This window comes from Schistosoma haematobium, chromosome 4 (genome assembly GCF_000699445.3).
Source record: "Schistosoma haematobium chromosome 4, whole genome shotgun sequence".
NCBI classification, from domain to species: domain Eukaryota; kingdom Metazoa; phylum Platyhelminthes; class Trematoda; order Strigeidida; family Schistosomatidae; genus Schistosoma; species Schistosoma haematobium.
Window position 1 is genome coordinate 37655434 of NC_067199.1, and position 21219 is coordinate 37676652.

Sequence of the window (21219 nt, forward strand, 5' to 3'; positions counted from 1 at the left end):
GACTCTAATTTATGGACGAGCCAATCAGAGGCGTTTTAGAGATTTCAAGGTTATGGCGCCAACTTCAGTGCTTAATGCTAACGTACGATCGGTTCACAGGGAATTTCGTACAAAACGTGATAATTGAACGGCTATAACAAATAAAACGGTGAGACTATAATTTGTGGACGAATCAGGTATAAGATAATGGATCTCGGATTTTAACGCGAAAGCCTTTCATCCATTTGGCTAAATAAATTTCTGACATTATAGCTGATGTCAGTTCGTGATAAAAACCCCATATATAATTCCTAACAAAGGCAAATTACGACAATTATTGCGAACTGGATAATAAAAGCACCAGTAACACTGGCTGCAGCCAGATATTACAATGTATACGGATGATCGAAGAGCGTGCAGACTCCTACATAGGCTTGATTATGTGCATCTTGTCGTTATCCACAAGTAGCACTTTGTGCACTCAACAACCGGAGTGCACATAAACAATAATTAAGCTATGTGGTCGAGGCTGAAAGAGTTTTTGAGACTTTATCTTGGCTCCAGAGGCCGACTATACTGTGGCCGTATGGATGATCTCCTCTACTGCATGAATTACGATTTTAGAACCTCTGAACCTCTTTCTAACCTTGACAAGTTTTTGAACCATGTACAGAAAGTGTATCCACTTTATTTATTTGATTTTGTATAATATATCTTTACTCTACACTGACTGTTTGTTGATTGGCTAATATTTCTCAAGGTCACTTAAGGTTCGTTCAAAGGTCGTCCATAAATTAGTGTATCGCCGAATAAAACATCATACGACAAAACAAAACAAATACTACACTGAATGATCATCACACTGAATCAGAACGGAAGTAATGTTGAACAAAACTGATTAGTAAATCAATCGAAATTTGACTTTTCTTCCCGCCATATTAATAATCTCGTAGTAAAATCTGAGAACCATACAGTAAATTCCTCATTTGCGAGATATCAATCAATTGTCTCAAACTTGACTGTTCCTTCGTTTCCACACCAATCGTTCTCTGTTATTGTTCTCTTCTCTTCGATTTTCTTAACTTTCTGCCATCAGTCATCTCACTTTCGATTGGTGATACATGCTACATATATCTGTCGTTATCAGTAGCACACACCATATTATGACTACACAAGCTCAATAAAAATTATTTCATTTCTGTAATGCTTAATTACATCTTAGTTAAGTTGAAACAATTACTAATTTCAGCCAAAAAAAAAAATGCTTTTTCGACTATTCTAAAAACTGTACGAATGTGTTGGTATCAAATAATCATAATGATTTTTTAATTTGAAAAATATGATGAATGTTATCTACCGACCCGATTCATTTTATGAAAAGAAGTGGAATCTAAAATTTTGTTTAGAAAGGTTTTGGGTACATGTAAAGCTAGTGCTTTTGTGAAAAGATCTATTTCCAAAAGATATAACTGACTGATAATTGATGCTAGTAACTCTGTCCCTATGAACAGTTAAAGAATCAAGATCTAATCATTTACTTCACGAATCTTAAAACTCTATTGGTATGACAGTATAAAACAGTAACCTCCGTCGCCTATAGTTAGTAATATGAATATTGGTTATACTCTACGTTTCATCGACAGAAATATTAAGCAAATTAGTTGTTCAGACAATAGAGTACCAGTGTAGTAAATGCATAATTGTACGAAATTTAAATCTGATACTTTGGGGTAAGTTCTTAAGAATCGTTGATGAAAACTCATTCGAAGTATTCTAAATTAGTGCACATCTGTGTGAAGAAAAAAACTAACGACTGGCAAAGTCAACATGTATATACATCCTCAATTGCCAATGTAAAGCTGAAAACACAGATCGTTTGGCAGGAAACATTTCCGCACTCAGCAAGACTCAGTAAAATCATAAATTTTAACTTTTTTAAATACAGTATAAAGTAACCGTATATCATAGGACTGATCATTTGATACGTTTTATAAGATCAAACCTACCCTAACGTAAGGCATAAGCATACATAGCTTATACATTGCATAACTGCTGGCTATACGCGATCTAAAACCAAATATATGTATACAAAAACAGTTTATACAATCTATTTGTTTACAATGACCTTAATGAAATTAACATTTCACTACTTCTCTTTCCATTATTCCTGGGTTTTTTTATCATTGTTCATCCTTGAGATTAACATATTCCTTACATTATAATTAAACATTACCAACTTGAATTCTGTTACAACTATTCTTATTTGAGATTGTCTGTAATTCTCTTACAGCGAAAAAAAGTCACATTATGATCTGTCAATATGCAGTTGTATATTTGACCTTTGAATGAAACAGATGAAGAATTTAGTTGTTTATCTAGGTAACCACTTAGATAAACTAGATCAAAAACTGATTCTCATTTACTTGCCTGTTATTGATTGATTAATCCAGAACACTTATTTCAGTATTTAGGATTGAAATCAAGTATATAATCTTATGATTATAAGTACATATCGACTTCTATAGTAGAATTTAGTAAGGAAAACACTTACTGAAGTCTGATTCAAAATAGCAGTAACATTTGTGTATTCCTGAATTCACCTGTCTTTTTTTATGTATATTCGTCAAATTCAGAAAGACTATGTCAATCTCTCGTTTTTCCTATCGATCAGTTTTCCTTTTATTATTCAAGATTCATCAGATGAAATGATTTTGAATGTTGATTAGTACAAAGATCGATTTATTGCTAAATGAATAGGATTATTCTGTCACTTTAATTAAACGCTTATATAACCTAAATAAACTTTATTTACTAATTATTTATGATAATTACGTTCATTTTCCTTTTTAAAACGGTCTCATTTTTCTTAAAAACTTAGATGCTATAGTTTTCTTTGATATGACTTTTCTCTTCACTGCTTTATAGTTTCCTTTTCGTAAGTAATTTATATCATTTAAAGAATGTTACTTATTTTACGATCAAATAACTATTCATATGAACCTTTTATATGATATTGAAATGTTATTTTTACTTTCAACTAAATGATTGTGGTAAAAGAAGTTTTTCGCATTAAATTCTCATATTTCATTATACTACTTAGTAATAAAAGTAGTTGTTAACACAAACCCATCCACTAGTTTCATGATTAACCTTGCAGAGAGAACAAATCATGATAATGTGTCTCAAATGTTAAGGTTAGGCCTATTTAAATAAAATTTTCAAACCTGTCTTCCATAAATTTACTTGCATTATCCATACAGAAAGTAAATATATTAACTAGTACAAGTGTTAAGTGTTCAATTTTCACACAAAGAAGAGGAATTTCCCTGATTAATGATGTATACATCAGTGTTTTCTTTGTAGCCAACTATAAGTATCAAATCTATTTTAAAGTGATCATCGATGTGAAATTATGGTCTATTGTTCAATAAAATTATAATTTAAAGCCGGTGAATCAAATTTAGAAAGTACACAATACTTACTCGTAATATCATCAAGCTGTTCTGAGTAGGCTTTACGTGTAACATCTAATACCACACTTAATCCTTCCTAAATTAAATAAAATTAATTATAATTGGAATTTATGATATATCAAGAGAATTATGTAAAATACCTTGATTGCAAAACATTTCTGTGTTCTCATAGCTAGCATCCCTTTTGACATTCGTACATCTTTATGTAGTACAGTGCACAAAATTTGTAAAACATGTTCATATTCCGAATCACGTAAAAGCTAAAAAAAAATATAAATTACATTACGCTTAAATTTCAAGAGCTTGACATAGAGTTTTATATTAGGGTTCTATATAATAAATTAGTAACATATATAACACAAATATAACAGAATGATATCGAACTGATAATGATTTTCGGTGGAACAGTTTTAAATATCTATATAAACCAGTGAAATCCATTCAGTCATACATCAGAGCAACCTCAGAAGTAACACAAAAAAACCTAACAATGACACTGTAGATCTAAACTTTAACACCGAAGTTGTTAGTATAATTAGTATCTAGCTATCAGTGGAGTCCAAAACGTGCATTTTATCCTATTTAGGACTCTTCAGATGACTATGCCTGGAATCAAGTGTTGATGCTTAAATTGAAAATCAAAACCAGTGCCTTTGGCTTTCAGAGAAAACCATGTTATTCGCCGACCTACTGAGTTCAGATAATTGCTAGCTTTTCCAGTACCAAATATACCAAAAACTTGTAATATGAATCTATATCGAAACAGTCCATCAAGAATAAACACATGGGAACAAAGACTGATCAACTATGGTCTTGAATACTAACAACAAGTAGATTTCTAGCTCAAATGGGTGCTTTCGCTATTACGTAGTTTAATTATGGAGCTTTTATTATCGTTCTAGATGGCATAGTTACTTCTTGTTTCATATACAAGTGATCTACATCTTTGTGTATGCAAGATATCAAGAAAAAAGAGTATACAAAACACATCAACCAAAATCAAGGCCATTAAAACAAACTAATCTAACACTTGTAGAACGACTGAGAAGGTCACTTCTACATAAAGTAAGCACTAGGTATATATCCAGAATGACACTGAAAGTTCCTCAATTAAATCATCTATATCAGATAACTTAAAAATACCAAAAGTTCACATATTTTTCATTCTGATACTTGGAATCTATACTGTTATTTTGGAGGAACAAGAGAAATTATTTTCTCAATATGCTTTTGGTTAAATAAAACAAACATTACTCCTTTGTAAATAGGATGTATTTCAGCAAAAAGATTTGAATATTCTATGGACTTATACCTAATATATTCATTGGGTACAACCAATTTTTTTTCATTTTAGTAAATTTATTTTCAAAAGATTATTACTGAGTTTCAGAAGCTAAATTCATTTAAAACGCTATTTAATATTTTTTTTCTTTTTCTTATAGTTCACCTACAGAAGCAGGTTTACTTACAACTCAGGTACTCTACACTTTACTTACTCGTATTTAGTAGTTATTAAGTAACGAATTGAAAAATGAATATCTCAAATTTTATGACAGATACCACTGTAATATTAAATTGTATGGTGTTACCTTACTTCTATGACCGTAACAATCAGTAGATTTCTGATATAATAAAGCAATCAGTAATCGACGAATGATAAGCATATGTGACTTAAATAACTGATAGGATTAATTTCTCAAGGGATATATATATGGTTCAGTTTAACTAAATAAACATTCTTTATCACCGTATTTCTCCTCGAGTAATCAGGCTCGTGTATAAAAGGAGTGTGTATCAGTCTCAAATCTCAGAAATCTCACGGTACAACACGTTCTTCATACAAAACTTTTAATATGCTTTCATTTAAAAATATAAATATCAATCCCTATTACCAACTAACATAATGCAGTTATTTGAAAGAATAATATTTTAGACTTTATTTATATTAAATAACTAGTTTCGAATTAAGATTACCTCTTTATATGTTCTCAACAATGTAGATTTGACATCACCCATAGCATTATACAATAATTTGACAAGATCTAACATATATTTAATTGCAATAACTTTTGTAATTCGAGATTCAGCTGCTTGAATGTTTACTGCTTTCTTTAAATAGATCATATCACTTTTAGGTAGACAATGCTTCTCGGAACTGGGTACTATTAGTGATGATGATGATCCAGGTAGTAAAGTTGAAGATTTTGTAGGCCTGTCAAATAGCAAACCTGTTGATTTTTCTTTCACTGTACTAATTAAAGGTGAATGGGTAATGCTATCTTGTGTACACAATTTAGTTGAATTGATTAAAAGTTCATTCGATTTATTTGATCTAGATGAATCTGTTTTGTTATTGAATTCAATTGGATTCGATGCATTCTGTTTATTAATATTAGTATGACTTTTGTTATTGATAGTATTATTCCAATCAAACATTAAATTTGATGACGAACATATTTGAACACAAAGTGATAAAAGACTATCAATATGAGGGAATTGACGTAAGATATTCTGAACAGTGTAAAAAAATGTCGGATTTATGTTCTGTTTTTTTGTAGTTAAACAGAATAGTAACACAATCAAAAATTCAACTGAATATACTACATACCTGTATGTTAAATAAAGTTTCTGGTGAAGATATTAGTTCACGAACAGAAGCTTGTCGATTCAAAATTGTTTCCAAGTCTGTAGAGAAAACGTTTAGTTAAATAAACATTTGTACAATCAGTGGAGTTACATAATTTTCTTAATAAATTCGGACAGAATAAGATGAGTTGAGTAAATAACATGAATTCGCTTACGACATACAACATTTAAATACCAAATCTATTCTCATGATAATTAAATCGCTAGTCAACATAACTACTTACTAACATAGTTTAACAAAGATTGTAGAAATCCAAATGAAAAGAAGATGTAAAATAATTCTTAAATTAATATCATGCTGAAGTTCCATTTCTTGAAAATAGACTTAGGTGGCCACAAACGAGTTTGGGAATTGAGATAACTAGTTACATATTTAAGTTAATGGAAAGATAGGTTGATAGCAACTACGATATAAAGTATACAATGTGTAATATGTTAAGTTCAGTTAATTAAAATCATAAGTTTTAACTAGAATTTTGAATAAGAATGATCTAACCTAATAAGAGCAAAAGTTGTGTTTCTAAAGTAATGACAAACTGTGAAGCATTATTTTTTAAATTCATAAGTCAGATTTTACCAGTTTGATAGCTATGATCTCAGAAAGTTTAAGAAAACTTTAGCATGTTTATCAGCAATTCATTTGAAAGTACTTATAGACATGTACCTGTAGCCTTGTACCAACCGGATGTCTACCAATCACATTATGGAACGGTTTTATTTCTCAAAAACACTGACCTTAAAGAACCCGTTTAAAAATTCTGAGACAGATCATTCCCACTCTTTTGACAGCATAATTTATTTGACACACTCGTAAAATGATATAAAAGTTGGCAGTGGCCTAAATAGAATACCTAATGATGTTTGAATCCATTAATCAATTTATTAGTATGTAATATGGCATTAATTTGATTACAGAACAGTGTGGGACCAGTGGATAGCTCAGTTTTTTGTTGACTTTATTCAATATCACAGTCTTGAAAACTGAGATGAATAAAAATTGACTTCCCGTTGACTAATGTCCGAACGTTCTACATCATTCTATGTTTATAAATCGATCAATGCAGATGGTTGCTTTTTGATCAGTACATAGCAACAGTCAAGCTTATCAATAATAGATATATTTTGCACATTGTGAAATCGAGTTTTAAACAGTGGGTACTTGTAGTTGACTGTCAGTGTATGCTATTATAGTTAGCGTATGGTTTGTTCCACAAAAGATAAACGATTAACGTTACTTGATTTAATAGGGTAAATTTGACTACTCATCATTTCCACGTTTTTTTAGAAAACTATAATTTTAAGTGTGTGTTTGTGGTGTTTGAATGAACTAAAGATTCCTTTGTACTTGTTGAATGCTTGATTTTGAATTCCAAATACAGTACATTCGTTTGTGCTTATCTAGTATTTCTTGATCCAATTGCGTTATATCTGGGATTCCCAGTTTGTACTATAATTCAAATACTTCTAATTATCACAGTTTTCTTGAAAAGTTCCAATAAAAACACTATATTTTGCAGATGATTATAATTGGTGAATATGCTGTTAACAAACACAGAGGTTGTGACTTCGTCTAAATTTATTTAATTTTAATATTTCCAAGAATGAAATGACCATATAAATGTTCTCTACGACTGGAACTGATAAATTTTTTATCAGTGCTCCTTCAGTTAAACGATATTACAGTCAAATTTAGTATGAATATTATTGGAATCCATAAATAGATATTCACTTTTAATAGTTACTTTAATCTTACTAGAGACATACCACATGGAGGTTCCAACAAGTTGGCTCGTAATAATCGAGCACCACTAGCTGTACTGGTGAAATCTATTGCTGAATAAAGTGTATCTTTGGCTGAATAGTCGTAATTATTTCTAACCAGACGTAAATGATTTGCACTTTTGAAATCTAACAGTAAGTTGATTAGAAATAAAAATAACAACAAAAAATGATCAATCTTTCAGAAGCTTATTGACTCATTAGATTTTTACAACAAAGTTTATATATATATATATACATCAACTGCTCACTAGTGACTGACTCCAGGAGATACTCCTGGGGTTCTAGTGAGAAGCTGTCACCAGTGGAGTTCAACCAGGTCTGTTGTGAGATATCAGCTCACTGAAGACAATGTTGTACGGTGGCGCAACTTCGGGGATTGGTTGAAGTTAGACATTAACACCGTTGGATGCCGGCTCAGCGGTCTAGTGGTTAAGTGCTCGCGCGCGCCCTGGTTTTGAATCCCGCGCGGTGCGGGGCCGTGGATGCGCACTGCTGAGGAGTCCCATACTAGGGCGAAACGGCCGTCTAGTGCTTCCAAGTTTTGCATGGAGGTCTAGCTTCAATTGACTCATGATTTCAACTTGTGATATATATATATATATATATATACGTTATATCTCAAGGTGAATATTTACGTCGTTATTAGAACATCCATTCTGTAAAATAGTTATTTAAAAGTCTATATCGGATAATCTAAAATAAGATCATGATTAAATCACCATTCACTTTTCCGATATTTGGATGTTTTGTCTTTATGAACCTATCTTTAGTATCCTGAAAAGTATAACAAAATAAAAAAGGTGGAAACTGTGCAATTCAACGACCTTCACGAGCCTCCTGTACTAATAGTTAACATAGAATATTTAGTGTCTAAGTTCAAGAGAAAATTACCAAAGTTCTAGTGAAAAAACTGCAATGGAGTTCAACTCTGCGAAAAATGAGGTGGATACCCACCGACGGTATTTGAAAGTTGTTAAGCAATATTGCGGGTTGAATGAAGCTAGAAATGTAAACCACTGAATACTGATTCAATGGTCTAAATGTTCAAGAGATCATCAACAGTCCTAAATGTCTTTAATCCGATCTTTCGTCGGGTCATAGATCCATATTACTGATGAACCTTATACTTGCAAGAAGCCCAATGACTTTGTTGTGTATTCGACAATGAAAAACTAGGTATTTTTGTGCCAATAAATAAGTGTTCACAACTAGTAAATACTAAATCTTTTCGACCCCATAAACAGCTACGTTTACAAAACACAATAGGTCCGGTTCTCGTCTCGTTGTTTTCATTGTCTTCTTTTAAGTACCATAGTAGATTAATGGATCGTATACACTGTTGTGACCGGCGGTGTCCCAAATCTGATATTGATACACGTTGTGCTATACGCTAGCGCACCAAATTACTACTTGAGCGAGAAAGTTTATTAGGCTACTGAATGAAATGCACGAATACTCATTCATATGTATACCACTATAATCCTTAGGAAATTCAACCATTTCTTATCCAATGAAATGCAATTGTCCTTTAGGCCATTACTGATTACCGACGATTGGCCTTATCATTAGGCTACTTCTAATTGGCTCTCCATATCATACACAGTAATTTTAGTCGATATTCCTCAAATGAAAATTATCAATTTGTCAAATCTGTACTAAGCCAATAACTAACATATGGCTATGTTCATGGATATCTTATACATATGTTTTGGTATTCAGTTTCGTGAAACTAAGAACAAGAAAGCTTACTAAAATGATTAAAACGTGCTCACAAAATATATCTTATTTCTTTATACATTAGGTGGATGTAGGTTGTATCACCTCGATAAATGCATTGCTAGATAATTATTTTATTATATCAAATCAATTGAAAAATTGGATAGTTCTACTTACCAATCATAGTAGATTTAACAGATCCTGTAAATGAGAATTTCATTGATTTTGGAGCATAAATAAGTCCATGAATTTCTTCAGCATAATTAAGTAAAGCAGACAGTGCTGAAAGAGCATAAAATCTAAATAAAAACAGAAATTATAGGCAATGAGTATGTTGTATACTTCTGTTACTTAGCAACAATCTTTGGAAGCAAAATTATATATATATATATATATATATATATATATATATATATATATATATATATTGAAATCTCAAACTGCTTTAAGTTAAACAACCATTGAAAACATGGGTGAAACTGGATGACCATTTCATCACAGGATGGAACTCCTCAACACTAAGTATCCATGACCCAACAACTTGGGATCGAATCCAGGACGGTCTGCTACTTGGATTAACGTTTATTCATTAGGCCACTGAAATGGCATTTAATGGTACATATGGATGAATCTTAATGTTTTAAAAAGAGCAACACCACACAATCCAAAGTGAAGATACATTCTCTCTTTATTCAACAGACTTATCAGACAATAGTTTCTACTGAATAAATTCGAATCATTAGTTATGTGCAGATTTATGAACTAATGTGTAGTTCAAAAACTTCCATTATCCTAAATATCAGTAATACCAAACCGTTTAAAATGAAATATATCAAATAAGTTCCGGCTCCTTGACTGAAAAGTTGAACACAGTGGGAGTATTTCCATGAATACAACCGTCATAATTGTACGAATTACTTAAAATAATACCTCCATTTATTTATATTAAGTTATTACAACATGAAGCGTGTGTATAGTGTTAACTGAACAGCTTTTGTCTGTTTATCTGAATACTTCTAATATTTGTATGAAGCATATAGGTCACAGCAAATTCACTTTCTGGAAACTAGAAAGACGGTTAGACAAAAAGGTGTAAAACTGTAGTTACTTTTATTTAACTGAGTGTTATTTTGAAATAACATGAATAAAGAAATGATCAGAAAGAAAGCGACGCCTGAAAATTAAGAAATTATAAGGTGTGTCACAGTGAATTCTACTTTGTTGAATGCTTTTTATAATTTAATTTGATAGATTGACTGTTTATTTAAAATATTTTTCAGTTTGTAAAGCACCATTTTTAGTAATTGAAATAAATGCTTTAATTGCTGACATTACTGTTTCGCTTCATAAGTCACTTTATTTACATGAAGAACACAAGCATTTCTCTATCATCTTAATACTCAGTCTGAAAATAAGGCAGAAAAATTGGTGAAGTCTTCATTGAATATCTGATTCACTTCTCTGGACAATGTTTGTCTACTTGTAGTGAATTATATGTGGGGAATTTTATGTTAAGAACCACAAAGGTAAAAGTTTTTAGGGTTGCTAATGTTAGATGGGTAGGATTGATTCCTAAATCTTCATTTTTACAAGTATCCACTAGACGTTCGCCTAAAGTTCACAAATCAAATCAACGTATTGACTCCATAGGATGCTTATAAACATGAATGGCTTTATTAAGAGAGTAAGATGCCCTCTATTCCTGTTTTCTATGTTTGATACTTTTCATTGTTAGCATCTCAGCTATACTGGTGGAAATGCATGTTATATGAATACTTGTAGTATACAAGTCATAAAATATGTATTCCGAACATGCACGTAAGCATAAATATTATAGATTGAAATGTATTTCCTCAAGTGTACACTACATGTATACCGACAATCTACAGATCGAATTGACCTATGCATCCTATATCATACACATAGGTATACGTCCATGTGTGTATCCGATACGAGTATTAACAGTGTTAATCCGATGTTACTATAGAGTAATGGATTAGGTTAATTTCCACTGACCGCTTATGTCAGTTTATGAGATAAGTCCCACTACCCAATGGCCAATACTCGGAAATGTGAACCAGATTTCACCTCTTCTTTACGCTTAGAGTTAGACTGAAAATCAAAATTTCGGCATACTTTGATCAAGTTTGTGACAAAAAGCTAACAAAACTAGCTTGACCATATACGAGACAACCATTAGAGAGAAGTTTAATTGTAGGAGAACGATGAGACTAATATTTCTCTAATAGTCACTGAAAATTAACTACTTGTTTACCTACACTGAAGTCTAATTTAGGTATACTCATGCATCTAAATAAACTTGATTAGTTTTGTAAAACAATTACGATTAATAGGATACTCCTCTCTAACCTTTGATGTAAATTTAACCCTTTAATTTCAGTTATCATCATCAGCATCCTCAAGGTTTTGAAAGAGGAACCATTTCAAAAGCATTAGAGGGAATGTAGGTACGAAGATAATATATTCAACATGTTATTTTATTTAGGTCATATTTCACTGAATATGACCTTTTGTGCTTCCATCTAAGCGGGATGAACTGAGTTTGTTTGTATTCATTAACTGTTACGTCACCATTACTAATCAAATGAACTATATTCGGCAAATAATGAAAAATTATTACTAAAATATAACCAGATTAAACGAAAAAACTCGATAAGATCTGAAAAACCGCTTACTTACTTCTCTTTAATAGCGTATATAGATGGAATGTAATGTGGATGGCATAATCTTCTTAAATAGTGTAAACCTATCGATAACAATGATGGCAAATTTATTCAATAATCCTAACCATGGTTTGAAGAAAATCACACAGTTTTGATTGAATTAGTTTATTCAGCAATTTAATTGTGACTATGTATTTCTTATAACAAGCTAAGTTTTTGTATTATCAAATGAATAGTGTGCCAGCCAGGACGCCACCTGACGACTCAAACATTTAAAGTTAACAAAATATATAGCCCTTGGTACAATCATTTTTATCCAGCATTATTTTTACGAGAAAATGATACATTATACATTAGTTTCTAGAAGTAGCACAGCTATAAGAGGTCATATTATTCATGTAAGAATTATAAATCAAGGAAAACATGAGTAAAATATTCGATGTGGTAGTGTATTGAACGCTACTCACAAAACGTTTTGTAAGCAAGGTATGGCGGAACGTGGCGTCGAAGTCACAACAATTGACAGACAGAGTGATGAGTCTCAGTGAATAGAAAACACGGTGTTAGCAAAATACTTTGGGACCAGTCAAAAAGACAGTTCAGATTGCAGAACACGCTAGAAGGTGCTAAAGGACGATTAAATGTTGTGTATATGTATTATGTAAATACTTTGTAATTCGAAGTTAAGGTACATACCCTCTGACTATTTTTGTGGATTACAATACTATTATTATTATTATTATTATTAGTTGCACTGGTATTATGTTCAAGTAACCAACTATCTATTCAACCAGACAGATAGCCAACTTAATCAAAAATGCATATAAATAATTTTTTCAGAGTTAGTCATCTCAATAATTACTTATATAACTAAAAGAGAATGATACACTTTCTTTTCAAATAATTATTTAGTATTATGTAAAGTTGATACATGTACTTGATTCCCGTATGAAGTTATTATACAAATGTAATAAGTTAACTTTACGATGTAAGTGAATTGTTAGTATGTCAGTTTTGTCTAAAACTGTTAATATTATTCAACAACATAATATTTCTTACTTCAAAATATCCCAGTCACCGAGGTTGTTACGAGCCAGGCCTTCTTGCACGACTCAAGAGATAAAAGAAACAAGCATGGATAGTGATCCAAAGAAAGGGTGAGCCAAATGCATTTTAGATCCGTTATTGAATGTCTTTCTGCTTTTACATTAGTTACTGTTATACGTTGATCTTGGAATTATTATTTCCTGTCTATCTTATTTTCAGCTAGCTTTGCGCTCATTGATCTAAGTGTAAGTTTCTACTTCAGCAAACATTTTTGTACTATTATTTCGTACACAATACACATTTCATATTGCATTATAGATTCACAAGTCAAATGACTGCTATTACATTGAGCATTCATTTGTCTACTATTAACACTTTAGCTGTTTTGCTATCACGTTAATTACACAGAAGAGTAACGTTTCTTTTCTTTTTGTAAAACACTGTTAACGAAAGTCAAACTTCCATGTGATAAACACAACAAAAGGCCAATTACAATCGCAAATAATATGAAGACGTAGATTCTTAGCGGAAAATTTATATGTGCTTTTTTAATTTTAATATAACGCATCAGTCTTCTAACTACGGTAATGCTTATCGGTTGAGTTCGTTAACACAAAGGCTAGTAAGATAGGACTACGTCGATACGGTAAATATACTATGATTGCGTTCTGACACTATATTATCATCTAGTAAGTGTTCGCTTGCTTCCACGGAAAATGTTTACGCAACCTAGGTGTGTGTGCGACAACAGACATGTTAATGTTGACAACTATGGCGTAAATGTTTTAAGATTGCGTTAAATTTGCGAAATTGACTGAAAAAAGAGAAATATGGATATATGCATAGGGAATTCTAGCTAATTTCCACTAAGTCCGTATGATTTTCAGAAAAAAGGGAAATCTTGAAGTTTCTCTGAAGAAGGTAAATAGACTTTTCCAAATTTTTGAAAAATATTAGGTGGATTTCCCCAAAGATGCGCTAAAGTTTTGGGATTTTGTCAAAGAACTAAATGGATATTTTCAAAGATTTAGAAAATTCTGTTATCCCCAAAAGTTCTGGGGATTTCTCTAAAATAACTTGGAATTTCAAGGAAAAACCCCAGACCAGGGGAAATTTCAGGGTTTTTTCGCATTTCCCCCGAAATTTTCCCAAAATTGAGCGACCGGTATAGCACTAGTTTTATTATCATTCAAGGAATCACTTCCCTACATATCTCAAAAGTTATCTAGTGACACAGTTCCCTGTCAAATGACTAAAATGCAATAAACTGTAAAATAGATTGACAATCCTTTTGAGAATAATTAAAAACTTGTGATATTATGTCAACTTATAGTAAGTAACTTTGTTGATTGATAGTCTTCTCAATTACCTTGTTTATCATTGAAATGATTTCTGTTAACACCATTTAATGTCATACCATTGCGTAAAGACAGTAGGATTTTCACAAGTTTCCTCATACAACTATTTGGATCCAAACCAGATTTAGGAAGAATTATCTGAACAAAATAATGTTATATTTGTTGATCATGTAACATATTGATTATAATAAATGAAGCAAATTGTACGCTAAGGGATATTACATGAAAATCTTTGATCATAACATATGTTAATTATATGACACATTAGATACTGATATCTTCTAGTCATAATTTCAGATAGAGATGTCCCAATTTATTCTGTTAAGCTTTGTAAACAGTAAGTATCTTTATAAGAATTGTACATTTTTCTTTCATATACAAGTCAATCGAGTGGAGAAAGAAGGAACAAAACAGAAATTATGCGGATAATTTTCTGTAAAATTAAATACCTGAACCACATTTAACATCTAGTGAAGATCAAATTCCATTTTCCAGCAATATTTATGTTGAAAAATGGTCAATTCATTCATGATGTCGTGAAAATTGTGCTCTTAATTTCCTGAACCATAAATAAATGCTATTCGAAAATAAACTTATAAAAGTCTGATCCCATTCAAATTCATTTTAAGATCTGACCTTACCAACAGTTATAATAATTCACCTTTATTTTGTTCTTGTCAGTCTACGTCGAAAATAATTCTTATAATCTAGCTTCATCGGTATTTGATCAAAAAATGGAGCCAAATCACAATTACTAAATATTTCATTCATCAGTACGACTGAAAAATTCATTCCCTATGCAGCTATGAACTGACATTTTGTACCGATTATTTTGCGTTTACAGTTTACTTTACAGAATTGCTGAAGTAGAATAACCGTTGTAAGCCAAAGGGTATTTAACAACTGTTTTGTCCTAGTATGGGCCTACTCAGTAGTAATAATTTATGACCCCGCCAAGGGCTGGAACCATGTCTCTTAAGTCTCGAGGTTAACATTTAAACTTCAGGCAATTGAGTTAACAGCCAGTGGCTTGCACTTTTAACTTCAGCCAGTTCACAGTATTGTGTGATCATGCTTCGTTGCCAATGGTGATATTAGTATCATATCGGATATGGTTGAACTCCAATGGTCACGGTTTTTCATTAAAACTTCAGTAATTACCCTTCAACATTGGTCACTAGTGAGCAAATGATTAGTGTTAGCCTGACGAAGTTGTGAAGATGGTTGCATTTTTAACGTACATAATGGACTAACTATAGTTTTACTTTGATTCTAGCTTCAATCGGCTCATGAATTCCACAGTTAAATTACTACAATCTCTACAAACTCCCATTCTGACTCTAATCACTTTAAATAATCCATAGATTCCCATGGATCTTAACATTTTATATACACGATATTTATAAGCTGTAGTGCGATGAAGATACCATGATTCCTTTGTTAACCATGTTCAATTGAATTTAAGTCTAATCGGACAAGGCGAGGAAAGTAAAAATATTTGAACCTGAATGTTTATTTTTTAGTGGATTACATTGTATGTATTTAGTAAGTATTAATCATATGGTTATTTGAGGATATTTTTATGTAACACAAACTGAATGCCTTTTTATTAACTTTTGCCATTTATTCATTGAAAGTGTTAAGATTTTCAAAAAGATTATCGAAGTGAAAAAAAACACCGTACAAACTCACTTCTGTAGGACAATATAAAAGTAGTTTTACAAGTGTTCGACTATAACTGCTAGTATCACGAAATTGTGATAATTCAACATTTGCTGAGTAAATATCGATAGTAGCTAAACCTATTTCTCCAGTTGATTGACCTCTTCCTTCAACTATACCTTCATAGGAAAAAATTTCAAAGAATATTTATCAAATTTAAATGGAGCAAGTACAATCTCACTGAGGTTGTAGGAAACTCTAGGATCAAATATAAAACAAGATGTTACTCAAATAAATTATGTAAAAGGTAATGCATGTTAACCAGCTAAAATACTTCACTTATAACCATTTAAATTTAATTGAAATAAAGTAAATTATTTGTAGTCAATCAGATAGTAACTAACTGTCATAATAAATAAAACGTTTATAATTTTTAAAAATTGTCGTACAAGTGAGCGAAATCTCAAAGTTGCTCTTTCTCAACTGTTTTGACTTTTATGAAGAGGATTACAATAACTACATTTGTAAAGCAATTAGTCCCTTTGATAAATATTGATAGTGTAATAAGAAGATAAAGATTATCAGAACTATGTGATGATATATTAGCGTAAGATACTTGGAACAATCTGATCGCACATATACTTGTTAAGAACATTTAAACATAAAAATAAAAGATCAACTAGACTAGAAATGAAAGGTAAGAGGAGATAAGTATAATAAGGAAAATAATCGTGTGAAAACAATTTGAAACCTCATCACTCTGGATAATAAGCTAATATTACTAAGTATATGTGATCAAACTGTTCGAAATGTATTGCGCCAATATATCACATAGTGTTGATAATCTTTGTTTTCTTATTACACTATGGAAACTACATTTGTTTTACTTTTTTCAAATTCCCTTTACAGTTTCATAACTAGAAATAACCTAAGGAAAAGTCTTTTCTCAGTTTATGCAGTCATTTATAATCATATTATTTACACATGATCAGAATTAAAGCTGCTTAAGTATTTATGTCTTGTCCTCAAGATTATAATTAGCACACAGAAAACATATAAAATACATTAATATTTCAGTAAGATATGTTTATAAATAAGCCATTGAAATTTCCTCGACTAGTTATTCAGTACGTTAACGATTATTGCACAAATTAGAGAAAACATCTACAAATGGTGGGCTAGCTCCAATTAACTCATGATCTCAACTATTGGAATTACTACAATCTCCACAAAGCCCATTCTGATACAAATCAAATTAAGTTCAATCTATGTCCTGGACTATCCCCAAATCCGTATAATCTGTAAATACAGAAAATTGGAAATAAATAACGGTCATATTACTAAAATTTAAACCCGTGTATTTTCTTTTATCAAGTAAATACAAACTCGTTAAAAATATAACTTTAATTCAATGATCAACATAGAATAGCAGATTAAATAAATGCACAAAACAACAATAGAACATCGTAATTGAACATGTCTCAACTGACAAATGAGTAATTAAAATGTGAAAATATTAACGCTAAAACTCTTAATCCTAACCACAAATACCTAATCCTAACTAGGAATAATTTGGAGATACTTGTAAATCTGTTCGGGTTCTTTTAAGTGTTAAATAACATATGCAAACTATCTCCACTAGCATGAGTTTATATGTCGTTATTTTTCAATTTTTAGGAGGAGAGATCTGTAGAAAACATTAATAAACACTCATTGACTGTGTAAAATCTGTTCATTTTTTGCGGTATTATTTTCTATAAACCACTCATTTGCAAAGGCGTTTCCTGATTGGCTGAGAGCCGGCTGAAAATTAGTCAGTTATTTTAACCTCATCCTCCTACCACACTGGCACTATGATATTAGATTAAGAGCCGAGATTTGGTTGCTTTATTTGTTTAAAACCATTCAAACTGAGATAGATTGATCGGGTATGTCGTACTGTAACCGTAAGCTCGAGTCCATTGTCTTTCGAACAATATAAAAAGCAATTAAAAATGTTTGATACAAGATAGTTGATTTAAGTTTTCACATTTACATAGAATGATGCATGGGTAATCCATTATGATATCTCATTGAAAAATATATCCAAAGCTTGTAATTTTTATCGCCCGATAATTATCTCCAACGCACCATGAATAATAACTCTGAGAAGAAAACAGAAGTCTGTTAAGCAACCAGGGGATGACATCAGTTCATAGACTGAATCAGAAAGTCTAATGGTAGATACATTGGTGATATGTTAACTTGATAACTATGAAATTAAGATGATAAATAATGAACAAAATAATGTTTAATTAGTTACATCAGTTTCAGAGGAATTGAGATCAAATGCTCCCCGAAATCAGTATAGAATTAAGATGTTTGCTGGATGCAGTAAAAGACTGAGAAAAATTTATCTAATGTTTCATGTTCTTAAGATCTTTGATAGTTTTACCGGAAAACGTATTACTCATTTCTAGGTATTCTGAATCCCAGACAGAAGTGTCACTTTACGTTTTATGCTTGCTTAAAATTGTATGTATTGTTAAACAAATATTTGGTATCCAATGTCAAACTAGTTGCTGAAAAATTACTCTCTTTTGAATGTTCTGCCTCTCAAACTATTAAAATGACGGCCCTCTAAAGTCTTAAAAAAGTATCCAAAGTTTACGACAAAGTTATTCTAAGTAAAGATACACTGTCAGTTTTCGCGAAAAGTAGCTTCACGTAACAATACCAATTAAGGTTATTCATTTAACACGACTTATGACACATCATCACAAACGTTTTCTAACTAATAGAAAACCTACTACCAGAAAATCTATGGCGTCGTATGTTGATACCTTCTGGAAAGACAAGATAAACTTTTAGACCTTCTATAATCCGCTACTTATTTGTGTTTGCAAGTGGGTCTGTTTACTGTCAAATAAGTTTCCAGTTAATGAGAAGCCAAATAAAACCCAATACCTCGATTATTTTGCACAATTTCTGTTCACTGTAAAATATCGGTAGCCCGTAAAAATTTACAAAAGAGCATATCTATTTGTTTAAGAAGAAATTTACCTGATAACTGGCGTCGTTCTATTTGCAGCCAAAATGAGAGCTGCATTAGAAAAGAAGTAATATTTATAAAAACTCTGTGTAACTGAAATTAAAATAACTCCAAGTTGAACTCAGTATTCTGGTCCGGGATATTTTGAGGAAATAATCAAATATCTAGATTATAAATTACAACTAGATTCACAAAACAATTATATACTAAACCACTGTTCAATAAATCGGAGTACCAAAAGGAAGACTGAAGTTATTTAACTTCAGTCACTGAAAGTTTTACATACATAATTCACTTTTCTCTGTTTTTCATAAACTCAGAGACTAGCTGTTGCAAACCTATTTTTTAAAGTTCGGAAAAAACATTTAAAATATCGGGTAAACATAATCGGTAGAAGTATCATCAAAATGTCAATATACGAACCAAAAAGTTTATAAAGTTTGTTTGAACAATTTGACCATAATTAGTGCAATTTAATATCCATTTTTCTGAACGTTGACGAATAAATTTTTATATCAGTTTCAAAATCACAGGAGTGTATCACTAATTAAAGGTATAAAAGTTAAACATTGGGCTACTGGCTAGCACCAGATTCAAGAGAACTGTAGTATATCATGTTGATATTTTGAGAAAAGTGAGATTTATAATAATTGCTCTGACACTCAAAAACTACCTCTTAGTATATAAAATTTATTCACTTTAGTCCAAGTCGAGAGCTCAGTAAAGCTCGCAACTGCAGAAAATTAATCAAGTTACTCATTTCATACAACGTTAACACTTATATGAAAGAAACGCGAATCATTATCCCGTAATACTAGTCTATTTAAGATGAGAGGCATAAATATCTAACTAATTTTTGGCTGACAAACAATTCGTATACACTATTACTTACTAAGCAAAACATGAGATTTTAATTTACTTGCACTTGTCAAGTTAGATGACCTGATACTGGATGAATTTAAAGCAGCCTGGGGATTCTGTTTGATGCGATTTCCAGGGACATCATTACTGGTAACTGGACATGAATGGGTAGAATTTAGTGGATGTTGTTGCTTTTTCCATTTGTACTTTTCAAATATTTTAGAGTAATGTTCAGAATACATCATATCTGTCAAAAAGACAAAAAAGACTTTTTCAATCTTCGATGGTATTCAGCGATGAAAGTTTAACATTCAGAACCCTCAGTTCATGGTTCTGTTATAACAAAAAGAACAATCGCTAGTTTGCTATTAAACATGTATATCGTTTGTAGAAAGTGATCACTGAAGCTAGACTATCTTAGTATGCTAACACTAGTAAAGAAGGAAAGGCATTTGGGTTAACTGTTAATGTTACCTTAAATTGACCAAAAATACCTTTTTTGATCAATTTTACAAGCAATTCAACAGCTACTTAAATCTAAGGCCTTATATGATGACTAGTTTTGGTTAAAATAAAATACATACTTTCAACTAACACAAACGAAAGTGTAGCCACACCTTAAATTGGGTTACAGCCAGTGTGTAAACATACTTGATTTCTAAACATGGTTACGCAGCTTATTGGTCCCGATATTTTGAGCTTTATTTCATTTAACCATTTCTATGAAAATGCTTTACTTAAGTTGTGAATGAGCTATGAGTAACGTCTTGAACTTTGTCAAACATTTTGTTAACAGTGTATTTGTTTCGTTCTACGATACATATCCTAACTCCAAATTGGAAATTTGTTAAAGATATTGTAAGTTATTGTAAGATTAGAAATGCTTGTAAAGCGTTAATAAGTAAGACTAGACGGTCATATAAAAAAACAATTGGTTAGGGATTGTAAATATAGTCCTGATCGGAACTCAGAGAAGCGAT

General features: G+C 31.3%; 1 protein-coding gene across 1 annotated transcript in view; it reads right to left on the reverse strand.

Annotated features, from left to right (window-relative positions):
- MSH4_1 (MutS protein msh4) overlaps positions 1 to 20484 on the reverse strand; it is a gene marked incomplete at both ends in the record, with an annotated part of 38505 nt that extends 18021 nt beyond the window's left edge. Inside the window, 10 exons of the mRNA XM_035729723.2 lie at positions 3462 to 3528; positions 3593 to 3712; positions 5427 to 5963; positions 6061 to 6137; positions 7863 to 8006; positions 9774 to 9895; positions 12297 to 12363; positions 14697 to 14823; positions 16378 to 16526; positions 20271 to 20484. Of these exons, the coding sequence (XP_035585581.1) occupies positions 3462 to 3528; positions 3593 to 3712; positions 5427 to 5963; positions 6061 to 6137; positions 7863 to 8006; positions 9774 to 9895; positions 12297 to 12363; positions 14697 to 14823; positions 16378 to 16526; positions 20271 to 20484 (1624 nt within the window). The remainder of the gene's footprint in view (positions 1 to 3461; positions 3529 to 3592; positions 3713 to 5426; positions 5964 to 6060; positions 6138 to 7862; positions 8007 to 9773; positions 9896 to 12296; positions 12364 to 14696; positions 14824 to 16377; positions 16527 to 20270) is intronic.
- Between the last annotated feature and the right edge of the window lie 735 nt (positions 20485 to 21219).